Source organism: Eurytemora carolleeae, unplaced genomic scaffold, assembly GCF_000591075.1.
Source record: "Eurytemora carolleeae unplaced genomic scaffold, Eaff_2.0 scaffold1, whole genome shotgun sequence".
NCBI lineage: Eukaryota > Metazoa > Arthropoda > Copepoda > Calanoida > Temoridae > Eurytemora > Eurytemora carolleeae.
Genome location: NW_019396081.1, coordinates 941,495 through 964,637, shown reverse-complemented (window position 1 = coordinate 964,637; position 23,143 = coordinate 941,495). Strand labels below are relative to the sequence as shown.

At 31.3% G+C, this 23,143-nt stretch overlaps 2 protein-coding genes across 3 annotated transcripts; one reads left to right on the top strand and one right to left on the bottom strand.

The window, feature by feature from the left end:
* Nucleotides 1-1,227: 1,227 nt before the first annotated feature.
* LOC111716976 (uncharacterized) lies at nucleotides 1,228-4,634 on the top strand. The gene is made up of 5 exons (XM_023492494.1): nucleotides 1,228-1,393; nucleotides 1,635-1,700; nucleotides 2,635-2,772; nucleotides 3,386-3,507; nucleotides 3,860-4,634. Exons 1-5 carry the CDS (start codon nucleotides 1,245-1,247, stop codon nucleotides 3,919-3,921), a joined length of 537 nt encoding a protein of 178 aa, XP_023348262.1. The 5' UTR covers nucleotides 1,228-1,244; the 3' UTR covers nucleotides 3,922-4,634.
* Nucleotides 4,635-5,515: 881 nt separating this feature from the next.
* LOC111716758 (putative alkyl/aryl-sulfatase YjcS) lies at nucleotides 5,516-21,068 on the bottom strand. 2 transcript variants are annotated; one of them, XM_023492246.1, is made up of 23 exons: nucleotides 20,883-21,067; nucleotides 19,346-19,469; nucleotides 17,661-17,715; nucleotides 17,396-17,439; nucleotides 15,540-15,658; nucleotides 15,385-15,442; nucleotides 14,875-14,923; nucleotides 13,777-13,850; nucleotides 12,600-12,656; nucleotides 12,454-12,504; nucleotides 11,663-11,715; nucleotides 11,110-11,174; nucleotides 10,807-10,890; nucleotides 10,202-10,287; nucleotides 9,724-9,789; nucleotides 9,586-9,664; nucleotides 9,015-9,114; nucleotides 8,620-8,692; nucleotides 8,393-8,456; nucleotides 8,119-8,237; nucleotides 7,603-7,739; nucleotides 7,255-7,296; nucleotides 5,516-5,725 (listed from the first exon to the last, which is right to left on the bottom strand). In XM_023492246.1, the coding sequence occupies exons 1-23, from the start codon at nucleotides 21,003-21,005 to the stop codon at nucleotides 5,666-5,668; spliced, it is 1,782 nt and encodes a 593-aa protein (XP_023348014.1). In that variant the 5' UTR covers nucleotides 21,006-21,067; the 3' UTR covers nucleotides 5,516-5,665. The 2 variants fall into 2 exon arrangements, with proteins under 2 accessions (XP_023348014.1, XP_023348024.1); XM_023492256.1 differs by lacking the exon at nucleotides 12,454-12,504 and having other exon boundaries at nucleotides 20,883-21,068.
* Between the last annotated feature and the right edge of the window lie 2,075 nt (nucleotides 21,069-23,143).

The window sequence follows — 23,143 nt, the reverse complement described above, 5'->3', positions numbered from 1 at the left end:
ATAAAAGTTACATTTGATAACAATTAAAGATTCAATACTATATCGATAGAACTAATATCCGATTGAATTAAAGTCAGCTGTTCACAAGCCGACTTTTAGAGCATTTAAGCAAATATTAATTTAATCATGTTATTATGAACTTATTAAAAAATATATTTTATCACATTTTAGGATCGACTATCATCATTTTAAACGAGTCTTAACAAACATTAATCCAAAACTTACATTTATTTAATCGATGTTTAGTTCAAATGATATGACACAATTAACACCAGAAAAAAAACGGTTTTTCAAAAGTTAAAGAGTACATCTTAACATGATACGCTGATTGGTTGAATTTATACTTCTTTCTTGGATACGGGATGCGTTTTAAAATAATCTCGGGTTTAGTAAAACCAGGTGTTTAAGCATGAATCTTGATAACCATCATTCTAAAGTTTTCAGCTTTCAGTTTTCAGTGCAATTTTCGTGTTTCATGTACATTGTACAGTGTACATATTTAGCATAATGACTTCAGTGTAACAAGCGTCTTCTTATTCCTAAGTTTTATGGTTACTACTGTATGCAAATGCTATTATTGTATTCGACCTTAGACCGAAAAAAAACACTTTTCTCTATTTTATACATATCTTTTTCTTAGCTTATTTGCTAAATCTGTGAAATCTGTGAAATCCGAGGAGTGTAGCGAATAGCTGAACATCACGCACCAGACACGCGGTTTAAACTTTGAAATATCGTTATACAGGGTGTCCCAATAAACATGGCAATTAAATGACAATTTCGATATCGTCGTTATAAATAATTCCTTGATTTAGTATAGTGATACCTACTGAGAAAGCTTAAAACCGTAAGATTTTCGTCTGCTATGTTTACAATTTGTTTGCTTATGTTTTGACTGCATACGGTTGTACTTAGTAAAACAAGAACATTACGGTGTAAAAACAGTGTAAACTTGGCCGTCTTCACAGTTTATCTTGCATTATAAACACATCTTCACAGCCATTTACCGTTTTCATAAAATAAACTCTAGCAGACATAATAATATTATGGCTCCTGAAATCAGGTATTACAATGCTGATCTTAACAAAGACGATCTCGAATTCGTCACTGAATTCCCATGTTTATTGGGACACTCTGTATAGTACAATAGTATAATTGATATTTTACGGGAGAAAAATCAAAATTGTATTTAGATTAGCTGAACAAGTAAGCCACGTGATATGTGTAAAAATTCTCATGAAAGCATGTTGGCAATACTTCTTATAGCTATACCAGATCAATACACTTCCGCTTATATGACACATTTTAGTTTTGTAGAAAAGAACACAATGCTGAAAATGTGGATAGAAAATCTGGTTCTGTTTGGTTTGATAACAATTTCTTTACAGGATAAGTAAGATTTTTTTAACAATATTTGAATTAATGCATTTTGTAAATCTTTACATACATATAATGTTTGTTTGTTTGTATCCAATAAACGGCTAAACCGATCCGGCCTAGCTGCATCTTACATGTCCCCGAGGAAGGTTTAAGGCCGGTCGAAATATAAAAAAAATATTTAAAAGCAACATTTGAAACCTAAAATACGAGAAGAAAGACCCATGTCTTTATATTCCCTAACTAAATTTGTTTAGAGATCTCCAACCACCGACTGTTGTAAGTGAATTAATAACTGTGAGTTCTGACATGACATGCCACATGTAAGTTTACAGTAATATTTTTAGTTCTGTTCAATATTAAGAAGTAGTAGAATTAAGAACTCGTTTTACATTAACAAACATTATATGGAAACATCGATTTCCCGGACCTAAAGTAAAATGTAAACAAAATTTCATTTCAGCATTCAATCTTCAAGGGAATTGAGTATTTGTTGCAAACTCTGATTTTCTAATCCCTATATGTCTGCAACTCAACGTCGTACACATTAGATATTTCATACTATAAATTCTGTCAGAACAAGTAAAAGGAGTTTGAAATATCAAAGATTTACACCATCATGTTACAAAGGTGTCAGTATTAGAAAATTTGAGTTTGTGGCAAAGACTCAATTTCTTTATGCATCTATCATTCTTTTCTTTCAGCACTTTTTTTGATAAAATCTTATTTTTTTCCGCATAAATAATAATATCTATTTATGTCATTAAAATGGGTATTATTAAATGCGAAAAAGTTTTTGCCGAGATTTTTATTTTTTTCTAGTTTGTTTAAGAACAAAATTAAAGTATTTTCACTCCGAACGTAGTGATGAGGTGTGAAAAGTTACTTGTTCGCCCTGTTGTAGGGCGATAAAGTTCCCTAATGACCCTACAACGAGAAATATTAGATGTGATAAATTCCTTCAAAATTGAATAAAAAAATAATATACTGGTGTGAATCATAAAAACATGTTTAAAGAAATAAACAATCAAAAAATGAAAAGATTTCTTTTTTAAATATTCATTCGGCCAAATTAAAACTTTTCTTCAGATCATAAAAATATAATTTTGCACCATGTAATTTAAAAAGAATGATAAAATTTGTATTTAAAAAAAATGCTTTTTTCAAAAATTGTAATTTTTAAAAAAAATTTAATTTTCTTTAATTCACGTGGCCCTTAAGCTAGTATTAAATAGATTAGGTTAATATTTTGTTCAGTGTAAGAAGTTTAACAGCGTATAGTTGGAGAAGAATACCTATTGTTGAATGCCTGGGACGGAAAAAAAGATCTGCTACAATTGAAGATTCTCCTAGAGATACCGATAACGGAGATATTCTTCCTTCAAAACCGTACAGGTATACATTACACCTAGCTATACACACTACACAGGTATACATTACACCTAGCTATACACAGGTATAAATTACACCTAGCTATACACAGGTATACATTACACCTAGCTATACACAGGTATACATTACACCTAGCTATACACAGGTATACATTACACCTAGCTATACACAGGTATACATTACACCTAGCTATACACAGGGTTTTTTCGAGCTAACCCTTCAAACCCGTAAAGGTATACATTACACCTAGCTATACACAGGTTTGTTTTCCAGCTAACCCTTCAAAACCGTACAGGTATACATTACACCTAGCAATACACAGGTTTGTTTTCGAGCTAACCCTTCAAAACAGTACAGGTATAAATTACACCTAGCTATACACAGGTTTGTTTTCGAGCTAACCCTTCAAAACCGTACAGGTATACATTACACCTAGCAATACACAGGTTTGTTTTCGAGCTAACCCTTCAATACCGTACAGGTATACATTACACCTAGCTATACACAGGTTTGTTTTCGAGCTAACCCTTCAGGATTTAAATAAAACAGAAAATATACTTATACTGAAAAATTCATTTGAACAATCAAATCATTTTCAGCAATTTTATGCATTTAGTGAAAACAATTCAGCTGATCTTGAATCTTCGATTGAACGACATCCAAGGTTTTCTCTTTATTACATGACAACACGTACTATAACGACATCAACATCAACATCAACATCAACACATTATACAGGTTAGGTGAATATCAAACAGTTCTTCAAAAATATTCTTTTAAAGTTTGTCTTCTGTTGATTATTCAAGCGTGGAACACCTTTTATACTACTAATTGAACTTTTGAAATGAGTGAAGTTTTGGTAGTTAGATTCCAAACATGTGCAACCCTTTTTTCTGAACAAAAAAAAAGATATCGTCGTTTTTCTATCTTAAAGTTAATCATTTTTGATTACGATTATTCTTAAAAACAACTTGCGGATGTGTGCAGCGAAACAAGGAAGGAAACTGACAAAAAAATAAGATCATGTAACTGTTTAAATTAAAGGTCACTTGTGTTGTGAACAGTGTGTTAAATTATTTCTATTTATTAGGAACAGTAACTCTGGAGTTAGGAATATGTACTCCTGCTAAATATGTAGCTTGTGGACGCTAATATACAGTTTATTTATATTTTACATTAATTTGTTGTTTATTTTGATTTTTTTACTCCAGAAGTGAAAAATAAAAAGAATAGTTTGAAATACATGCCTTAAGCTTAAAGGTTGGTATACATTTTATACTCCCTTTAATTCCTACCGAATACTGAACAATAAAAATAAAAATATCAGAATTTATTTGATACCTATAAATAGTTTATAGATTCTTTGCATTAGACTGAAATTATGACCCCCGGAAATATCCGTCCTCGTAGTTTATGTAGAAATAATAAAAACGTAATTTAGCGTCTTAAAGGTATGGAAAGAATCCTGATATTTTATTCTATAATACTCCACTCCCAGTTCAATATAACATACCTAGCTTAGAGGGTACTCTAAAATGATTGCATGTTGTTGCAGTCCATTTCAAAATTTTATACTTAGACTTTATTTGAACAATTGTATGCTTTTCATATACTCTTCATCCTCTACAAGATGTACACATACATATATTGAAAAAGTTGTATAAAGGTGAACCTAGTTTCTGGTCTATTGACATCTCACCAATATCCAATAGAAATATCTCAACATCAAGCATACACATATAGTTTACTACTCTGCTTAGACAACTAATGTTTACATCCCTAGTTTATTTTCCAGGTCTATAGACTCTAGCTGGGATCAAGCTTGGTTTCATAATCCCAGCAATCATTAGCTTTTTATTTGCAGATGAGATATTAAAAAAATTATATTTCTTTGTAATGTAAAGGGTGTTTCTAAAAAAACACAAATGCAAATTTTTATTTATTGGGGCTAAAACAGTAAATTCAAAGATTAAAAATTTACCAATCTAAAGGTTTGTATATGACCTTTATGTTTGTATATCACTCATTAGTCTCTTATTTCGAGCTGACTCCCATTTTTATCTAAAACGAACCAGAGTTGACATGGAATACAAGCCAGTAATGTTCTTATCATTAAATACTTTCTTAAGGCTGCCATGTCCTTAAGAATACTCTGAAAGTTCTTAAAGAGCCAAACATTTGCCATTTTGGTGGTTTGAAAACCGTATTTCAGCAAGGAGTTAAAATCTCTTTTTCAGTATTTCAGGAGATTTCAGCTCCTTAAAACAGCTGCTCCATCATCCTAGGGTACTATTTCAATCTCAGATTTTTCACCTGTATTTTTTTGTGTCCATTACTTAAATTGTTTCTTTATTTAAGATTTTGTTAAATGTATGCCACAATTTAATTGAAAATATATACTCACAGCCTTCATACTCATGCGCCTTGAACTATTGATTTTCAAATTTTCCACACAACTAATCTTTCTTTTTGAAGTTATTGGTTTTTATTACCCTTCAGATCGTCAAAATAAAAAACTTTCCATGCGATTTTCATTTTTTTGTATTAAAGGAATTGAGTCTTTGCCACAAACTCTGATTTTTAAATCCTTATATCTTAACAACCCAATATTGGGATTTGTTACAAAGACTCAATTCTCAATTCCTTTGACAAATAAAGCTTAAGATGTTAATTGTTATTAACATATATTGGGTTTTTGCCATCTTCTATCTGATTTTGTTAGTTAACTTTGAGATTTCCCATCTTGTGTGGTTTTTTTTAGAAACTGCACCCTTTATTTTATTTTAAAAACAGTAAAAAAATATTTACGTTAACAAAGAAACCATTGATTAAAGATAACATTTTTAACAAAAGTTAGCACTGTAAACTTGTATTCAAGCTAGTAAATCATGGTGGCTTAACCATTGATATCGAAGTAAGAGAAGAAAACTCCTAATTGTTGTATTCCAGGCTCAACCTGAAGGAAACCCAACTTTATTTAAATTCTAAAAATATAAATGTACAGTTTTTTACTTATGTATTTATGGCGCTATGGTCATTTTTGCTAGAGCTCATTTTTCATTATTTAATAAATTTTTTTTTAACACTTTTTTGCTTTAAAAGAACGCCATTTTATTTAAAGTATTTTTATTAGTAGTAATTTGACCCCATTTAACTTTTGAGCAGTCTTTTCTTATATATTCTTATAGAAATAGGAAAAGGGTTTCTGCAGAAAGGAATTCTAAGAGTTTTCAAAAATCTATGCATTTATTTCACGGCCTGCATTTATGGATCATTTATAAATATGCAAGGAAGGATTTATGATTTGTCATATCTATAACGGATTATCTAAAGAAAGATTTTTTTTAAATACAACGCAATGATTTGTATAATTTCCCCCCTATTTATCAAAAAACTTGCCTAAAGGTGGCATAAAGGAATGAATGAATTATTTTAGATCAAATAATCTAAGTTTTAAATATCAAAGGTTTACACTACCAGAGCTGAAAACTTTAGAATGGTGGATATCGAGATTAATGCGTGATCCTCTCTTTCTCTTAATATCGAGACTAATCTAATCATGTTCTTGTATCCGGAAAAGTGTATAAAATTCAAACAATCAGAGTCGCTTATATGAAGCCGATAAATTTTAAATCTTGCCCGCCATCTAAGATTATATACAGAAGTGGGAGGAACTCTCAAATTTAGAAAAATCGGTTTTTGATTTTTCTCCACTATATCCAAAAAAGAACTGTTTAAGAAGAAAATCAAAAGTTTGTCCATTGGATACAAAGATTAAATAATCGGGATTAAGGATATCTCATTCTAAGGTTTTCAGCTCGATTGGAAATGCAGGGACTTTAAAATTTGAGTTTGTGAGAAATACACAGCTCCTTTGATGATTTTGAAAGAAGAATATAAAGAAAGGAATTGAGTCTTTGACACAAACTCTGATTTTCTAATTCCTATCTCTCTGCAACACAATGTCGTAGACCTTAGATATTTGAAACTATGAATTCTGTTACCTCAAATTATCTTAGTTTAAAATATCAAAAGTCAACAACATCAGGTTCCATAGATATAGGGATTAGAAAATTTGAGTTTGTGGCAAAGACTCAATTCTTTTATCTTTCTATACATTGGCAGTGTACTAAAGATTGGAAAATAAGATCAAGATCAAAAAGTTTGTTAATCTAAATAATTCGAGACAGACAAAATGATAATAAGTGCAATATGGTGAGAACTATGAAATTGTGGAATTAGAAGACGCCATTAAAACCATAATTATGTGTTACAAAGTAAACAGTTAAACTAGTACCTCATTAAATCACTTATTAAGTGAATGTGTATGTTTACACTGCACAACTAGTTAAAGTCAAAACGTTGGTCTAAAAGTCATTTTCCTTGTAAAAGTTTTATGGTTCTCACTGTAATTGTGGTCTTTTTTGATAGTGGTTGCGTAAAAAAAAGGTTGTAGATTTTTCAGATTTAAAAAAGTTGGATTTCCTTAATTAGTCCCGTCATTGCAGCAGATACTGCACTTTTCTCCTAAACAAAACATACTTATTTTGATTTATCACACATAACCAATTAAGATTTAGAAAAATCAAAAAGAGTAATTCAGATTTCTCTCATAAGTAATAATTTCCTATTCCTGTTACCGTTTCAACTTAATTTTAAAGAATTTGATATTTTAAACTATGAGACGCTAGATTAAATATCAAAGGTTTAAACCAAGATATAGAGATTTGAAAAATATTTGAATTTTGGACCACAGTTGAACTTCACTAAAATGTTACGATGTAAATCTTTATCAAATCACTGGCCTACGATTTTTATATAATTAATTCCAACCTTGGCCATAATCTCTTTCCACGTGTTTTCTGTAGTTGTTACTTTAATATCAACATTTTCCTCTCCATCAGTAATGCTTCCCTCTTTCACCAAGGCTATTCCACGTCGAATACAAACATATATTCTCTTTCCACTATCTAATTTATTTATATATGCTCTTTACAAGATCTATGTATATATTTACGTTATGCGTAGATATTTACTAGGCTAGAAGGACGCTCTTTTTCTAGTCACAATTCTAGTTTTGAAATCTTGTCTTCAAGCCGGGATTGTTTTTTCCTACATCATAAAACTAAAATTTAGCGGCCTTTCTGTTTTTTTTTGATTAATTTAAAAACAAAATTTATATTTATAGAACAAATTATTTTTAAGTTTTAAAGTGATCATGTGAGTTACCACAAATTAGGTTCGGCGTAGAATTTACGCAAGAAAAATTACCATAAAAGGTTAAATTATTGCAAAAGATATTCAAAGCAATAAATTATTGATGATATTGTGTTATATGAGCATATTCTCCTGTGAAGTTAAAGCCGGTGTTTAAGTTGACCTGTTCAGTAGCTGAACTATCCAACATGCAGGTCAACATTTGGAATAAACTTAGAACACTGCCGCGTTTAATTCTCTGTGCTTTAGATCTAAATAAGGTTTGTACCAATTATCTTGTTAACAGGGGCCGGGGCCGCAATAAATAATTGAAAGAAGGAAAAAAATCCGATATATTTTTGAACTGTTATTGTGCAGCATAGCTGAAAAAAATGAAAAAAAAATGAAATGTATCCAAATAATTTACTTTTTAGATGGAATAATATCGAGTCCCTGCATCACCATATCTTCAGTTAGGTACCAGTTCATACCTTAAAAATAACGTTTAAAGGTTTTTTTTTGAATACATACACATTTTCAAAAATCTCAACAATAAGAAAAAATTTGTCTTAAGCCCAAACTTTCCTGAATTACATTAACATTTTGTAGAGATAAATCATCTTTAAAAGTTATAATATCTATCTATCTAACTACCTGGAGCTGATATCTCCCTGGTTGAAAGTATTAATAGTGCACGACTCCGAATTTTTTTGGCACTCTTGATATCCTTGATAAAAAAACATGTTTAAATATTGGATGAAACAGAGCTTGTAGCTATTAATGATTTATATAGTGACAGAGCATGAATTTAAATCTGCAAAACTAATCACTAATAATTTTAATTTATTTCTTTGAAAAACACGTTATGGGGTAGATGGGGTTTTATGATATGATAAAAAATATTTTTGCTTGCAAAATCAAAAAACGAGGTTAGGGAACAAGGTTTTTCCCAGTCGTATCAAATGTTCATGAATCTGTTCAAAATAATAACTTGGAACCAACAATCGTCTTCCTATTCTAAAGTTTACTGGTGTCCACTGTTTTTGTACCTCTGGTTCTGCTTGTCCAGCATCTAGAACAAGATCAGCTAGTTGTAGAGCCCACTGAGCGTTATCATCTTTCAAAGCCTTTTCTCCAGCTTCCAACACTCTAACCAATATATGAAGTTTTTACGTCTGGTTAAATCAAGTTTACTTCAAAACAAGACAGAGAAATTGAGACAAACGATATTTGTTGAGAGATTAAGAAATACAGGTGTAAAGAGGTAGAAAGATCAAAATTAAAGATTTAGTCGATGTAGAAAGGTAGATAGATAGAAATAAAGGTAAAGAGATAAAGATATAGAGGTCAAGCGATATAGATGTAGAGAGGTATAAAGATCAAGATGTAGAAAGGTAGATCAATACAGATGTTGTAGAAAAGTATACAGAAAGAAATTTGGAGAGATTGAGTCATATAAACATAGAGAACGACAAAAAGACGCTAAGAGATGTACAAAGAGTTCACCTGGCTGTATGTGACGCGTACTTGTGTAGTGTCACATGTGTAGGGGTTTATACAGGAATGTTTCCAAGGACCTCCCCCCGACCCCCCCCCCCCTAGCTGTATACACCCATCTACCTGTATACTCCACCTGCAAGGTCTAGGTATAGAGATGCCTCCTCTATCCTGGGTAGAGGATGCAGGTCAGCTGGCCTCCCTGAAAGTTTATTTTTAATTTTCAGTAATGATTCTAATTTAAAAATATTTGTTTATAACCTGAAAACCATCCCATATACCCATGGTACACCGCTTTTACAGACCATTCTACGGTTCCGTAATATTCTAAAATATACATATATAGGTGTTATTAGATAGATATTACTCCTTACAGTTTAGATTAGGCACAAACAGAAATTCACCATCTATTGAGTCATCCCCGGCCTTAGAGTCTTTCCTTGGCACATTTAATTGGTTTGACCTTTCCGTCCGTTTTTTTACTTTTTTATAGTTCGATGTCTTACACGAATAGAGCGAGTAGAAATCGTAGATCTTTAATAGATGTATTTTGATACATAGATCTCTTAAACGAATAGAGAGAGTAGAAATCGTAGATCTTTAATAGATGTATTTTGATAAATAGATTGAAATCCACACAATGTTTAATAGGAAGTTAATCTACCCACGCGTCTGTTATATATTTTATCAGTTGTCTCATATAGTTTGTTTCTAATACAAAGAGCTTGGTGGGGTTTACCTATAAGATATGGATGATTGATTAGGTGAGGTGGTAGTTTTACAATCTGTGCAATTTCGTTTCCGTTGAAACCCTTATTCATAAATCTAAAAATTCAAACATACATTTACATATTGTCTTATGTCTGGTCATAAACTGTAATTATATTCTTACCTAACTATATCTGGTCGTAAACTATAATCATAATCATGTAGACATTTACATATTGTCTTATGTCTTGTCATAAACTATAACTATATTCTTACCTAACTATATCTGATCGTAAACTATAATCATAATATAACCTAACTATGTCTGGCCATGAACTATAATCTAACCTAACTGTGTCTGATCATGAACTAAATCTAACCTAACTGTGTCTGGTCATGAACTATAATCTAACCTAACTGTCTGATCATGAACTATAATCTATCCTAACTGTGTCTGGTCATGAACTATAATCTAACCTAACTGTCTGATCATGAACTATAATCTATCCTAACTATGTCTGGTCATGAACTATAATCTAACCTAACTGTGTCTGGTCATGAACTATAATCTAACCTAACTGTTTGATCATGAAATATATTCTAACCTAACTGTTTGATCATAAACTGTAATCTAACCTAACTGTTTGATCATGAACGAACTGTATTGCATCTCTATAAGCTGTGATGGTTTGAAGTACTTCAGACCGTCCATGCAAGGGCCTAGATTTAGATTAATTTCAATTTTGGATTTTTAAAAATTTCTTGATTAAAGGGACTGTCGACGTAATTTCAAGAGAGGTAAACGACGATGTATTCTTTGTAGAAACAGAGTTTCAAATCGCATCGTTTTGAACCTACATATTAACTATAAAAATGATTGGTGACTTGAAGTTACGCCGATAGTCACGTTAAAAATATCCAGAATAAAACTGTATAAACCTTGTATGCTGTGGAACTAAAATGTCTGGTTCTAGTTGGATCATCAAGTCCAGTGCTTCAACCCACTAGAAAATATTATTAAACTTATAATTCTAGTTCAAGGAACCAGATTTAATAAATAGCGAGAAGCAGATGAACTGTGCCGACGTATAGTTCAACCAATTCTTTTGTGTGCCAGTTTTAGCTAAAGATAAGTGGCTCAACCCTGTCTTCTTGGTTCAACCATGTCTCGCATTAATTAAATCTTGTCCCAAGTTAACCATACAGAACGAGACTACAATGACGACCCAAATTATTAAGATTTAATTAAGAAAATGAAGTGTAAAGCAAACTAAGAATTTAAGTAAGAAGACTAAATCAAATTATGATGTCAATTCAGTTTCATCCTTTTCGGGTACCTCCGTTTCTTAAACTGAATATATTTACTATAAAAGTAAAGTTTGAATGATAAGGAATTTTTTAAAATCATTTACTATTTAACTGTGTGTATTCATAAAATGTTTGTTAAGCTTTTACAATTTTTCTCTATAAACCAAGGTTCTTGTAAAGGTACCTGAAGTGTATCTCTATGCATAGTTCCTCGTATCGCGTAAAGGTTCGGAAACGCTTTAAAAAAATCAATGTTAATTTTTGTTCTTCAATAAATCTTCCCATGCATACATTTTTGATTTTATGTCATTTAACAAGTTGACAATATTTTCATTTCGAATTTTTGATTGATCGTTTCATGGGAATCGTGTTTGGTAAGATCTGTGAAAAGTTCTATAAATATAATTTTAAAGAATTGGTGGACAAAAGAACAAGTACTTACTCGAATTTTCTAATCCCTATACCTTTGCAATCTGATATCGTAGAGTTTTGATCTATACTATGAATTATGTTATATCAAATTGCCTAAGTTTAACAAGTTTTATATTCCTATCTTTAAACAAAAATGTTGATGTTCTAAGACGACATTACAAACTGCTCTGATGTTCTAAGACGACATTACAAACTGCTCCTTTTTGAGTATTTTCTTCAATGTTTGGATTTGGCAAGAAGAAAAATCAGGATTATCTTATTTGTTTTGAATTAATTTATATACAGTGAAACCCTTAATAACGAATACATCGAAAGAATTCATCAAATGTCGTATTCTTCACTTTCTGATAATGAAATGTTGCAGATATTTAGTTTTTTAATTAAATGATTATATGGAAATCTTTAAAACTGTTCCTGCATATTCATGTCATTTATTTATTTTTGCAAATACTGAAATTTACGTAATATAGTAAAAAACTCATTGAAAAATTGTCAAGACGACATTTGATATTAAGGGTTTCACTGTATAAGGTCAGTGCTCACCTTTGTATATATTATCCGCGGGAAATAAAATCTTCTCTGTCTTATACCAAACTAATTTTTTTGTTATTTCAAATATTAATGTAAAATATTAAAAACATCATGAATTTTCAATAATGTGTTAAACATGTATTAAAACAAATGTTTACCAATAATCTGATCATTTGTTTCCCCAGGAGCGTGTATCAACTCCAGTTCAATACCAGCTGATAACAAAATCAATTAGAATATAAATTTAGTTTCACACGTCCATTAGCGTCTGATCCAATTAAGGTTCACTCACGTGCTTGTTGAGTACTCAGGACCAATTGAATTGCAAAGACGGCAAGATCTATCTATCTATCAGTCTATTTAATCTTATAATCCAATCAAAGATCCATATGTAAATTAGCGGTATAAACGACTATAATGGAATTGTTTACTTAAATCGAAACTACATTTTAATCGTAATTTTAAGTATGACCCATATTTGAAGAGCTTTACACGCCTGGTTTACAACAATACCCTTAGCCCTTGATCGAATTAACAATAAGAAAAATATCCTCGTTTTCTGTCCGGAACAAATTCAAATTCTCTTAATTTTCTGCTTTTGCATAAATCTACAAGTCACTTTTATAGCTTTTATAGCTTTTATAGCTTTTATAGCTTTTATTATAATTGAAAATAATAAATGTTCGGATAAAAATATTTAACGGGTACCATTCACGTGGATTTAACGGTTTTGAAAATATTTCAGAAAACTGTGACTTTCGATCACAATTTGACCCCTTTTACATAATTTTATAGCCTGTTATTTTAAATACTTTTTTGTTGGCATATACATTTTGAATGCAAAAGTATAAAATAAACAAATCTCTAAGTCTAAAGAATGCTGAGTTATAGACGAAAACACGTTTGATTTCAAATAAAAGAAACCAAATGCTTCTCTCTCTCGTTAGTTCAGGGTACATTGCGAGTCAGACATCCCACTTTATCATTTATAAAGTGGGATGTCCGATTCGCGACGAATCTCTTAAAACATTTTTCTATCTCTTGAACTGCAATCCCTTTAAATACAGTGTGATTACGATAGCAACGATGATATCAAAGTCTCACAGACAAACTTAACTACAGTTGTCGGAGATTTTATCAATACCATCACGACGAATTTTTTATTTCAGTTTACAAGATTTTTTCTAAATACATTTTTTAATCAAACATAAGCTTTTTAAATTGACAGCATTCTGTTTAAAAGCTTGATATCAATTCAAATTCAAATCGAAAGTCGTCTTGATTGTATTGATATATGCAACGACGGCTATATTAAAAACTAGAATAAAATATTACCTAGCTCAACAATAAGTTTGTCTGAGAATGTTTTTGTTGGGAAAATGTATGATGTTGTTGTCGATCCGTCCAATCTAAATTCAAAATATAATGGATACACACAACAACGATTAGAGCAAAGCATACCGGGCTCGCTACCCCGGATATAATTTTATCATTTATCAAATCCATCTAAAAATGACCAATGCACCATGAGTACTTTATTCTCAACTTTAACAAAAAATTTTAAACTTTTTTTAATCTACATAGTTATTATCTCCGTATCGAGATTATTTTAAATATACAAAATTGTTTATATTATTTTTACAACAAAGGTTGTACGATGATAGCGTGATAGTACATTTACATTCTTTGTATTTTAGTTTAGAAAATCCTTTAATTTGCGGATACATTTTTTTCAAACAGTTACATTAAAATTTGTTTCATTGGAGAAAAAATCCTTTTTCAAGTATTTTGGACTATGAAGTTAAAACGAGTTACAGTATTGCTGAGAATAGAGTCCCCTTTTTTACAGGTTTGCTTAAATGAATTTAAAAGAAAAACATTATACAATATACATGTCAAATGTTAAACTAAATATACAAAAAACTGCAAGTTATAATGGTATTCAATTTGTTATTCATACAAAACTTTGATTTTGAACATCTAACAATATTTCACTTAAAGATAGAACTGACAAACAAGTTGTATTGATATCTGATTAAGTTTCACACTTTGACATAACAAGGTTTCCTAGCTGTCATGTCCCTGGGAATAAAGAGAAGAATTCGAAATCGTCTCTGTTACGAATTAGCGTTGTACTACCTAATGTTTATGATAAAAATAAAGTTTCATCTGCTAGAGAATATTTTATAAAAAACAGTATAAGATTGTTTTGTTTTTCTACAAAACGTTGGTTGATATTCTGTAGCCATTCTACCAGAAGAGGACCAAGCCCGTATTTGTTTACGGGGTTGTATCAAAGCATTCTAACTCTAGAAGACGAATCACAGAAGTTCTAGTAATTATTACCATACTAAATCAATAAATAATTTTCAAAGACGACATCAAAATCGTCATTCAATTCCCATGTTTATTGGGACACCACGTCCTGCATACCTTAAGCTGATTCCTATCCCAGCATTTTCTTTTACTTCTTCAGGTATTTCTAAACACATTTTTTTTCAACTATACTTACCGCCCGAATATACACGCTGAGTATATTATAAAAGATGTTTAAATATACAATATCATAATACGATGCTTTTAAGGACACAGCAAACAAGGTTTTAAATAATCTTTAGACAAAAACTTGCTTTATCATATGGTCAATTTAATATAGTTTTAATATTTACAATCGGTCAATCTCCTGAAAAAATACACAGATAAATTACATTAAACTAAGCTGGGGAAGGTCAAATTGACCTATGATAGGCCGGGTACTGTAAAGTCTGACCGTGCCATCAAAGTTAAACCCGAGCCGGCATTAGACAGGGTCGCACGTCACTAAGGGCGGTACAAGGGGTCGGTCCGGCTCGAATTAAAATTGACCGTGTAAAAACGTATAACGGCATAACAACGACCTTATTTTCTTGACGTTGAAGCTCTCTTTGAATAATTAAAGCTGACCTGTCCCAAATTGCCTCACAGCTCTTTTAAACGTTATTTGGCTCCGGACATCCATTACCTAAAATTTTGGAAGAATTTAGAAGGTGTGCACTGTGCACTGTGCATGAAACATTAGTCTGTACTTTTAATTGACCTTGGAGGTTATTTTTCTTTACCTGACTAAAATATTTTGGAAATGAATCATGTGCGTAGATGGGAACTTCTTCTACTCCTTCAGTAAACACCTCTGTACCAGATGCATGGTCAGCATGAAAATGTGTCAGGATAATTCCAACTACAATGGTGGAAAATGCGTCAGGATATTTCCAAATACAATAGTAGAAAATGCGTCAGGATAATTCCAAATACAATAGTTGAAAATGCGTCAGGATGATTCAAACTACTATAGTGGAAAATGCGTCAAGATAATTCCAAATACAATATTGGAAAATGCGTCAGGATAATACCTGCTACAATAGAAAAATTACGTCAAGATAATACCAACTACAACAATTGAAAATGCGTCAGCATGAAAACAATACAATAGTAAAAATGCTTCAGGATAATACCAGCTACAATAGTGTAAATTCGTCAAAAGGGGAAACTCAGAATATTTCCTATTTATTGTCACACTAAAAGAAATCATCATTTGAATTCGCAAATTTAGACAATTTTTAAACTTGGAAAAATATCGTTTAAAAAATTTGACACTATTTAATATAAAGATATAAAAAAATGACAGTTTTTACCAAATTTTTTAATTTACATCTCAACCAATCAGATTGATTTTAACCTAAAGGGAGAGAACAAAACGGAGGAGTGGTTGAGCTGAGAGTTTAATAGAATAGGATATTATTGTTAACCCAAATTCGAAATAAAAGGAAGACGACATTCTGTGTTGTATATATATGCAGCCGTACTGTCTATAAACCCATAAATCCGTTTCCTACATGCAGTACTCCACATGTCACCCTCGTTTTCCCGGCTTCCCCAGCCTCTCTACACCTCCCGGTATTCAGTCAGCGAAGAACACTGGAGATGATAACAACTCCGTCTCAGGGAGCAATCCTGGCTCCTTCATAGTGATGATGCAGATACCTATCTACCAACAGACGATGCTTACATTCAGCTCAACATTGTTCCAAGAGTTCCAAAATTATCAGGCGAACATTGAGATGCATTCCCTCATATTCGAAACTAATAAAACAGCGATCTCTCACCCTGTTCCAAGGGTTCTAATTCTCCTCTACAAGAGGATACTCACCCTGTTCCAAGGGTTCTAACTCTCCTCTACAAGAGGATACTCACCCTGTTCCAAGGGTTCTAACTCTCCTCCACCAGAGGATAATCTCAACTCTAATGAGTTTAATAACCTGGAGAGAGCAGAAACCTGTTGTTCCAGTTCTAGTTGATCTGCACCACCAATATGAAGTTATACACTACCAATATGAAGTTGCTACTGATGTTTGTCAATTTATAATCCTTTGTTCAATTTCAATCAACCAATTTTAACTTCGCCATTTGTGCAAATATTTCAAAACAATATTATTTTTCTTAAATAAATGTTATAGACTATTTGGGTTTTTTTCTGATTTCTTTATTTGTATATTTTCTGACCTTTTTTAAAGGTCAACAATTATCTTTTAAGACATATACGGCAGAATTTATTTTCGTTAGGATCATTAAACTATTTTAAAAATGCGCTCAACAGGACGAACTTCATTCGGTGAATCTGTTTGATAAAGAGCTGGTAAATGTTTTACGCTCTTCCACAGCAATGTTCAACGGAAAAAACATATCATTGATCATTATATAAATTCCAATTTTTTATTCTATGATCTCTCATCTCAACAACCCTTCCTCGTCAGTCACTCCCTTTAAACCAAGTACAGCTTACGCCCATTTCTTTGCCTGGACTTTTAAATTTTACTTTATATTAGCTTCATCTTTTTGTTAGAAAAGTATACTTCTTGTTGTATACTTGCAAGAAAAAAATATTTTTTGTTTATCTATCTAACATAATTTGTTTTACCAACAGGTTTTGTAGTTATCTTCTCAAATTCAGCTTTTACCTCTCTGAAATGATAATATTGAAATAGTTTAGAAATAATGTACTGAATTGTCTGTTTTTTTTCTTTAATCAAGTAATGCAGAACATTATCATCAGAAAAGTTTTCCATTTTTAGAACATTTTTGAAAGCAATCTTTTAACTATCAATATATAGAAAACGGCAACAGTTTATTAAATCTTTGAAAAATTAGACATTTAAAAAAGTATAAAATTTAACAGCACATACCTAGCAACTTCGCAACTCTCTAAGGTGTCGATTATGATAACTCCATCTGTTCCCTCTACACAAATATATTTATATCGTTTTAGATTCAAAGTTATTGATTAATCGTCTCAAACTCGAAATATTTGATATCTTAAACCTTGACTATTTGATCTAAGGTCGAAATTTGTGTGTGGAGCATTGTTAATCTTGAACACATGATCTCGATATCCAATCCATTTAGGCACTTTAAATTTGAGATAAATATTTGATTCGTCAGCTAAAGTTATCCTTGTAGGGTATAACCATCACGAGATATCAAAGAAGAATTAACTTAGTCCGTAGGTCTTCATAAGATGGATGGAAGGATCAAGGATCCCAAGAATCACAAATCGAAAGTTCTGACTTTTAGAAGAATTTTACATTTACTTGAGGTTGCAGAGAAGAAATAAGAAGTAGAAGTTTAGAGTCATTGTGATTTAAGTTCTTTAGTTTAGAATACTTTTCTTAGTTTTTATATCCTTAAAGACAGTAGGTAACAACAATGTGATATTCATTTATGAAACTATTGTGTACTTTATCCATAGAATACATAGAGAGGAATTTACTAGAAAAAAGTGTAAAACGGCCATTTTGTTCAACTGTTTCCATACTGCATGTGTACTTCACATATTTATGCTATATAACCTGTTGGGCCCTGGAATATAATTTTATAGAAAATCTAAAATTATTGTTAAAAGAAAACCAAATTATGAAATAGGCTGGTTTCATAATTGACCAATGATCATTTCACATAGACTCTATACCTTCCACTTTACAAACGATTATTTTCCGTTATAACTATAAATCAAATGATGTTTTTATTCACCTAATTCATTATAAAGTTTATTTAACAGTTTAAAAAATTCGAAATTGAAATGGATAGTCTAGGGAACATACTGTATTAATGTAATCTACTGCAAATAATTTGTGAACATTTACATGATTTGTACACTTTGAACTCCCTTTCAGGCTAAAAGGGACTGAAAAAATTCATACCGAGAGATTCTTTTAATTCCTCTCTATATATTCTATTCTCTATGACTTTATCATTCTTACTCACTTCATCGTGAATTTCATAATAACTTGCTATATAGCACCAAACCATAAAGTAATTATCGTGCTATAATGATGTTAAATTAGCTGTACATTATAGGACGAGGGCTATAAAGTTTTGATTGATTCCTGGATTTTCTCAAAAAAATGTAGGATATTTCTACAATATTTTTTTCCATTGAAATGTAAATAAAATTGAAATCATCTTTGTATTTTGACTTTTGCTTTGTTCCAAAGCTTATTTTATCCATTGAAATAAGACAAGTACACACTGTTTCATAAAATTACCTGTAACACTATTATTTTAGCACGACAAGCTATGAAGTGTTTGTACACGATAAGGAGAAAATTTCTTTCCAAAAACTGTATATCACTGCGATCCAAAATAACAGTGTTATAAATAGTTATGCAGCATTTACACTGCACAGGGTGTAAAAAACGCTCTCTAAGATACAACGTCTACTTGTCATGGTTGGGCATTTAAAAACCTGCGTAGCAGTTACGATCGATGGATATCAATTAGAGGTCTGTCCTCAAAAGTGCTGGGTCACAACAGAGAATACTGTTAAAGGTTGCCAGCTGAAATGTGTGACATTTAGAGTTCTATTTCTTACCGATCATTATACAGTTTGCTAATCCATAACCAATAGCAACGTAGATGTTTCCAGAAATCTTTAAGATTTCTTTTTTATTAAACTCCTGAGAGTGTTTGGAAAGAAGAGAACTAGACTTTAAAACCTGAAAAAAAAAACATTAAAAAATTATTTTCTGATATTCCCTTGTATTTTTCCCCTATACTGCACCTTATTTCCTACAGAGGTACGCGATTATATCTATACAATGAAGACGAAGTTTTTTTTAAAAGTTTTGATTGTTAACAAGCTTTTTTGGAATTACAAGCTTACAAGTAATCAAAATAAAACTTTTTTTAATCCATAGCTTCTCTTGACCTCTATGTTTAGGTGTGTCCTTGCAGTTTAAAAGCTTAATATAAATCAAAATTAAAATCGAAATTCGTCTTCTTTGTATTGATAAATGCGACTGTAGTAAAATCGGTGCCAGTACTAAACTAAAAGGAACTTAACCCGTACTTTTAAGTGCTCTTCCATTTAAAGAGGGTCATGCCCGATTCACAACCCTCGTTTCTTTACAATACTAATTATAATCTCGAATGAGTTTATCTCTGATTAGATTAGCGTGACGGTAATATCCTCATCGCATAATAATACTTTGGATGCACATCGATCAATATCAGAACCTTCAACCTTGCCTGGATCTTCCTACTTTACTTAGTGTCAAAATCTTCTTAACCATCTAGTTGGTTTCGCTTCAAACTTCATGGTAATTAAAGCGTTTTTTGCCTTCAATGCACATATAGTGACGTCATCAAAGTTTAAAGTGAAAAAGCTTGCCGCAAATAAGAATTGTATTTCCGTTAAGTTTGGCTTCCTTGTATTAGGTTGGCTAATAAAATAAATAATATGTTTTTTGTCTCCCTGCCGTATCGGGTACAAACTGTATCAAATGCCACTTGCCTATCAAAATAGTTAGCTAAATATAAAAAGCAGTCAACTCTGTTTAGTTTCAGTCCGAATAAAATCATAAACCTCTTGACTATTTTCCCTCAAATTTGGATCGGGAACTCGGTAGAATGTTTTTAGCTGGGTTTAAAAGATTCAAGTTGAGTAGTTAGACTTCCATAAGGACAACTTTGAAGGCAAAGCTGGGTTCCCAAGCTAGCATATTTATAAGGCTACTGTTCATATAATATATGTATTCATCTCTTTTATTATCCTATAGCTTCTTGAACTGTTTATCCGCAAAGTCCGTATGGAAACCTTGGGAACGTACTACCTTAGCTTAACGCATTTTCATTTTTCAGTTGTGTGTCTGATCATAACTCATTAAACCCTTGATCAATTTGCCTTAGATTTTGATTTGGGAACTCGCTAGAACCATAGAAAAGTTTTTATTTTTTATCTTGGTTTGATAACTGGTTAAAATATTCATGCACAGCTGATTTCCCAAGCTAACATTAACATCAATTTATAGGTTTTGAAAACAAATCTATCTTGAAATAAAAAGCCCAGTCATACTTTTCATAGATTTCTGTTTGTAATATATATGGTCCCTCAATAGAATATTTTTTACCTTTTTCGAAAACTTTGTTTTCACATCCTTGTTTTTTCTCGCAACGTTTTTTCCTCTACTCTGTACCGCTAGTGTGAGCAGTGTACTGCAAACCACCAGAAATATTGCGATAAAAATGTCCATTTTTTAAAGATTATTCTTATAATAATAATCTATTTACTTACAATTCTTATTCGCTTATAATGGGCCAACCAATCAAAACAACCAACTCTGGTTAGGCAGGTCCAAGCTACATAGTAAATTGTGATTTCTTATTTGTATTATCTCGTGCTTTGTAGTTCAATAAAAATATGAATGAAATCACCAAATTATAATATTAAATCAATAAATAAAAACTGGGATGAATTTAGATAAAAGATATGAACAAAATACAGAAAATTAATGATAAATGAATCATAAAACTACGATGGATTTAGAATAAGAAATATATGTATTTGTCAGTAAATGTACAGTTTGTATCTATTTTACATAAAACTGATCTCCTATCAGCTAGTTTCTTATCTCCCAGAGATAGAAGCAAGATGATAAATAAAGTTTATTTAAAAATAGCATTGATTATTCCATTATCACAGCTCTTCTAGAACTACAGTGATAAACAGAAAACTTTAAATTAGGAAGACGACTTTTAGAATCAATTTATAACTTTAAAAGTATAATGAGCATGAGACACAGCAATTGTGCAGTGTAAACAGACCGTTTTGACTTCATAAGTGATTTTAGTGTCTAGTAAACTATTTACTTTGTAACAACATCAAATACACTTAAGAATTGCTATAATGTCGTCTTCCTATTCCATTGTTTTCTGGTTATCACTGTGTAACTATTGATGATTATCTATTTGCCTTTCCACAATATAATACATAAATTAATACTTTATTTCAGTAGAGTCTATATGAAATCTATGCAGAATGAATGGGTTTGGTTTGGTTTTGAATCCAGGTTGAGAAATATGGTTTCTTCTCCAGGATGGATAACCAGCAGAGGATCCTGGATGTTGTTTCCTTATTTAAAAATAAACTGATTACTTGCCTCGAACTCTAATTTTCAAATGCTTTTCTATTTGCAACTCGATGATGTTTAAAAAATATGAAGAGTAGAAAAATAGGACTGAAACGTACGGTGGATCATTTTTTTGTTTATTGTATTCCAAAACATGTTTTTTTTCTTATGTGTATATTTTTTGTCTGTTACCTTTGGAAAAATAAATATTTCAGGAGTAGTTTCTAATTCTTAGAAATTAAAACTTTATTTGGTTTTATTATAGAATCCCGTAAAAGTATTTCAAAATTTTTTTTTTGCATTTTGCTGAACCTTGCCTAAATCTTCTGTCAGAAAAAAACTGATCAAAATGGATGCTGAAGTCATTAGGGCAGGGCATGTTCGAACATTTTTTCAATCCGTAAGTCAATGGTTCGAATAAGTAACGAAACGGTCAGGCTTATCATGTAGCCGTTCATTTTTAACTATAGAACTGAATTTTCAGTTAAGTAAACCGGTTTTTTTCGTCCGTAATTAAGATATCGGTCTCGACGTTTTAGCGACGTTCATAATGAATACACCAAACATTCGTTGACTATTTTTACAGTAAAAAGGTTGGTGATTTCGTAAGGTACAGTTTCAATTCTCGACTATAATATATGGTTTTGGGTTTAATTCTAACAAAAAACAAAAGTCGACTCTCAAAACAAAGGAATTGAGTTTTTGCCACAAATGCCAATTTTATAATACCTAATTCTCAACAACCAGATGATGCATACCTTTCATATTTCAAACTTACATTGTTTGATCCACCAGAATTCATAGTTTGAAATATCTACGGTCTACGACATTTGGTTTTAAAGAAATTGGGATTTAAAAATCCGAGTTTGTGGCAAAGACTCAATTCCTTTGGTCATGTCTTTCATGCGACTCAAACCATAAAGATTATTGAATTTTGCTGGGCGTTTCTGTCAATTTGTTGTTAATTTTTTTTCATAAACGTTTTTTTCGTTCATTAACGGACATTTTCGTAAGTTAACGGATGTTGCCCAACACTAGTTATTCCTCCTTCCTGTGAGAATTATCTATTAATTGAAGAACCTGATTGTATACAGGTTCTGTTGGCTGGTTACCAAGGGTATCAAGGGGGGTCGATACCGTAGTCTTTCATAATAATCATCAGGTGTATTCCTAACATATAGTATAGATAAATATATCAACATATGAATAAAAAATTAAATTAGCAATTTAAAAAAAGATTAATACAACTAAATTCCAGATGA